We start from the raw sequence: 4849 nt of genomic DNA on the forward strand, positions 1-4849 counted from the left end.
GGTGTAGCCCACACGCCAGGTGTCAAAGGCTCAATCACCGTTCTCTGTGAAGCCCCAGACCCCAGGGTCATGCTTCAGGGGACCTGGAACTGTTCTGAAGCCTCCTCACCTGACTTCCAGGAAGTCATTGTCTCCTACTCGCTTCCGGACCAGGTAATCGCGCACACGGCCCCCAGCTTCTTGACGTTCCCGGAGGAGGATGACATCGGCCTCTATTTGTTCTGCCATGCTCTTCACCGTGGCATAGGAGGCCTCCATGTCAGCTTCACTCAGCCCGTACTCAGTCCCATCTAGTGACAAGAGCCCAGACATCAGCCTGCCATCAAGTCTGCCAGTCAGCCACCCCTCACAAGGTCCCCACCCTGAGCACTGACGAACATGGCTCTCTCTACCAGATACTTCAAAAATCTGGGCACAAGTAAAGTTAATAAATAATAGCCTTCCCCATTAAGCAGGGCATTCATTAATTCATTCAAGAGTAATCACTGAGACTCTCCTAGGTTTTATGCCAAGTCTCAGGCTGGGTACTGGGAATACAGGTGCCCTTAGCGAGCTCACAGCCCAGCGGGAGAGACAGGAAATTAATTAATTGCAATACAGCTTGAGTGCTTTACTACAGAACTGTACAAAGGGAATGTAAAGCATGAGCAACTAGCATTGCCTGGGGAAGCTGAGGACAGCTTTGCAGGGCGCTGACTCCAAGCTGCGTCTCCAAACATGAAAAATGGGCCTGCGGAGAATGGAGGAAAGACATCCTAGGCAGCAGAGCAAAGCATGGAGCACGGCACATCATGGCACGTTCAGGGACCAGTAAGCAGGTCGGCGCGTTGGGGAGCACGGTGTCAAGTGGCGGGAGACCACATGGGAGGCAGAAACAGTTAGGCAGACGAACATCACACAGCAGCAAAACACGTATGTACCAGGGTGGGAAGCCTTGGGGTTACACAGGGGAGTAACAAGATCAGATCGCTGTGGGACAGAAAGATCTCTTGAGCAGCAGTGTAAAGTGAGCGCTGGCAAGCGACAGACCAGAAACGGGGAGCCCAGTTAGGAAGTAATTCTAATAATCCACGCAAGAGATAATGACAGGAGACAAAGGAAAATGGAGAGAGAATTTAAGAATGAGTTTAGGGACAGATTTTTAACAGAGGTGGCTCAGGTGAAATGCCCAGCAAGTAGCTGGAAAAAATGAGTCTGAGCTTAGGAAGGACGGACCAATCGACCTACTGTATGACAGTCCCGGTCAGGTACTGTCCACATGGTGCCATATTTCATTCCCACAGTAGAATGACAGCTCCTCCAGCTGTCTCCTGGGAGCACCCCTCTCCTTCCCTGGGCTCATGTGCCCAACCTCTTTTCTTTTCTGCCTCCAAAGACCTTGCAGCACCTTCTCTCACCCCCTTCCACTTCTCCCCCTACAAACAAACTCAAGGCTTTCCTAAACTAAAGGAGACCCAACCCCTCTTCCCTTGCCCCAGCTTATCTACTGAGCCACCATCTCCTCCAAGCATCTCCAGAGTAATGGACACTTGTTGACTTTATTTCCTCACCACCTTCTCACTGATCTGATGACTATGGAAAAAACTGGTTTTCAGGACATCAGTGGCGTTCTGCCCACTCATCCAATGCCCTTTCCTTGACCCCTTCACAGTCAACACTGCTGGCAACTGTCCCTTTGTTTACTGAGGCACTTCATTCCCACCCTGCTTGCCAAACTCTCCTGATTCACCTCCTGGCCCCCTGGGTCTTCCTTCCGTCTCCTCTGCTGGCTACTCCTGCTGCTGCCCCCAAATGCCAGTCGTTTCCAGTAGTCAGCCAGGGGCCTTCTTCTCTATCCTTGAAACATTCCCCTTGGCCCTTCTCATTCTATAGGTTCAGCTGTCATTTTGAAAACTATGAAAACATTCATATCTAGTCATTCTTCCCAGAGCTCCATCCACACCCTTTTTAAACAACAGCACAAAAACTAACACCATTAATAAAGCATTTTAGTCCTCCCTGCAACCCCATCAGTTAGGCATTACTGTTCCCATTTAATAGTGGGGAAACAGAACCTAGAGGTCTCTGAGCTGGGAGGGAGCAGAGGGGCCGTGTGAGCCTGGGTCTTCTGATTCCAAACCTAGAGCCTTTTCCTCTGGCAAGGGCTCCTCTTAGTGCAGACCTGTTCCTCCTCTTGCCTTACCTATCTCTAATGACACCACTATCCTTCCAGTCACCCCAGCTTAACACTCATCACTCCAGTCCTGCCCCTTTCCTTGTCCCTGCTCTCCTCTTTTTGCCAATCCAATGCCACCAGCCTGATTTAGACCATTATCCTACCTGAATCGCCACAAGAGATCCTTAACTGGTCTTAGCAAATCCAGTCTCTGTTTCCACCAACCCATCCTGCATAGACATACAAGCTCAAGGTCCTAAAGAATGCACAGCTCTGATGTTGTCACTACCGAGTCAAAGCCTTGGAAGGGCTCCCCAGGCCCAGCAGCGCTCAGTTCCAATTCCTTAGAGGCTTCCATCCCCCTCCCCCGCCATCCCCTTCTAAGCTTTGTTCCAGTGCAGGTGGCCCAGTCACCATCCCTCCATGTCTCTGCACTTTTCTAGCTCTATACCTTTGCTCATGTATTTCCTGCCCTAGAAAGCCAATCAGCATATCTCCACTTGTCAAAATCCTACCCATTCTGCTCCCTTATGAAGTTTACCATATGGAATAGAGTTTTGGATGCGTGTCTTCCCCTGCTATACACAAGCATCTCAAGGACAAGGGCCATATCTCAAACATTCCTGGACGCTCCATGAGGGGTGCCTTTCCTATACCAACTCCTCAAACGTTTGTAAAATGCAAAACAAATGAACAAAGAGGATGCAGTTGAGCCAAGGAGTTTCTTTTTCTTTTTCTTTTTTTGGCTGTGCCGCATGGCACGCAGGATCTTAGTTCCCCAACCAGGGATCGAACCCATGCCCCCTGCAGTGGAAGCACAAAGTCTTAACCACTGGACCGCCAGGGAAGTCCTGCAAGGAGTTTCTAAATGCATGGCCAACTGCGCTCTGGAAATATTCTGGGTTAGAGAAGGACTCGGAAGCATCCCTAAGAGAAGGCCAGCTAGCCCTGCCATTCTTGCCAGACCCCCAAATTCTATCCAACCTTTCCTGTTTCTGGTACAATGAGAAGCTTTCAGATCCTACCCCACACCAGCAGGCAATCACCAGTGTCACCTCATCCATCCAGGGCTCCCAGAAATGCACCCAGTCACATTACCCTTCTCCAGCACGCTCTATACTCCTCACTCTGTAGGAGTGGAAACAAAGGCCAAGGAGAAAAGCCGCAGAGGTCCAATTACTAAAGGCCACATATTCAGCCATGCAGGAACCTAATCAGATCTCAGTCCTGCCACTGACTTACCTTTCCTATATGTACTCTCCTGCTCAACATAATGCAAAGGCTCCCCAAACTTTGAGGATAAAAGTCTAAACGCTTTGGTATGGCATTCAAAGACCCTCAGATCTGGGTCCTGACTACCAGTCCAGTCTCCCCTCCTGACACTCCCAACCTCACATTCTACATTTCCTACTTTACTGAATCACTCCTGGTCCACCAAATACTCCACACTCACCAATGCCTCCATGCCTCTGTGCTTGTGGCTTTCTCTGCTCACTCACTACTGCCTCCACTCACCTAGAAAACTCCTACTCATCCTTTAGAATTCACTGAAGGGGCACTTCCTCCTTTGGAAAGACTTTTAAGTCTTTTCTGACCCTCCCACAAAGATGTAACACTCCTCCCATGCTCCCTGAACTTTTAATGCAGTACCTGGGTCTTAGAAAGTCACAATTTAATATTTGAAGAATGAACAAGGCTCTTTTTGAAAGAAATCTCATGGTAAATCATCTATAACCTGGAACCCTTAAAAAATTACTACTGCAACTATTAATACTAGCTAACATTTATATAGTGCTTACTATATGCCAAGTGTTAATCTTCACCATGCCACCATGGACTAGATTCTATTATTATCCCCATTTTAAGACAAGGAAAAGAATCAGTAGGCAAACTTAGACCCACCAGGTTCCTGACCCTGAACTAACTGCTAGGTCACATTGACTCCTTTTAAAATATCAACCGTAACTTAAGAATGTATACTTAGGGACTTCCCTGGTGGTCCAGTGGTTAAGACTCTGTGCTTCCAACGCAAGGGGTGTGGGTTCAATCTCTGGTCGGGGAACTAAGATCCCACATGCTGCACGGCGTGGCCAAAAAAAATAATAATAATAAGAGAAAAAAAGAATGTATACTTAAAGAGCACATTCCTCCACCTTGCTTCGAATATTTTTAAAGTTTAATTTATCCCTACAAAACTTGCCTCAGGTTGTGGGGGCAGTGGTGGTACCATCCGCCCGATTTTATAGATGAAGGAAGCGCCAAACAGAGGGCAAGCACCAAGCACACACAGAAAGTCAGGGATGAAGCTGACCCGGGGGGCCTCGCATCTCTTTTAGTCTTCTGCTTGATCTTCAACTTGTTTAATTACAATCTCTTTCTGCCCCTAAAGAATTCCAGCAGGAAGGAGTCACTATGAATCTAATAGCATCCAATTGGTAGATGCAAAGATAATGCTTGGGTGTTTAAAATATGTGTTAATGAATGTTTGCCATATTGTTATGCTGTGCCACGGGAGGGTTAATTAACTGTGAGCCACCAAGGTATGGTGAAGTTCAGTAAGAGTCCACATTAAAGAATAAGCAAAGAGTGGGGGCTTTAAGAATCTGGGTCTTCAAAGAACAGTCCCAACACTTGTCAGAACTGATCTAGATGTGGTTTCTTCAATTCTATAAGCTGGAAGTGACCTTTGAGCGG

At 47.8% G+C, this 4849-nt stretch overlaps 1 protein-coding gene across 1 annotated transcript in view; it reads right to left on the reverse strand.

Moving 5' to 3' along the window:
• The window catches only part of GTPBP1 (GTP binding protein 1), a 24881-nt gene that overhangs the window by 15409 nt on the left and 4623 nt on the right, over positions 1-4849 (reverse strand). The window contains exon 3 of the mRNA XM_007454012.1: positions 110-290. Coding sequence (XP_007454074.1) covers positions 110-290 — 181 coding nt within the window. The remainder of the gene's footprint in view (positions 1-109; positions 291-4849) is intronic.

The sequence above is a fragment of the Lipotes vexillifer genome, unplaced genomic scaffold (assembly GCF_000442215.2).
Source record: "Lipotes vexillifer unplaced genomic scaffold, Lipotes_vexillifer_v1.1 scaffold382, whole genome shotgun sequence".
NCBI lineage: Eukaryota > Metazoa > Chordata > Mammalia > Artiodactyla > Lipotidae > Lipotes > Lipotes vexillifer.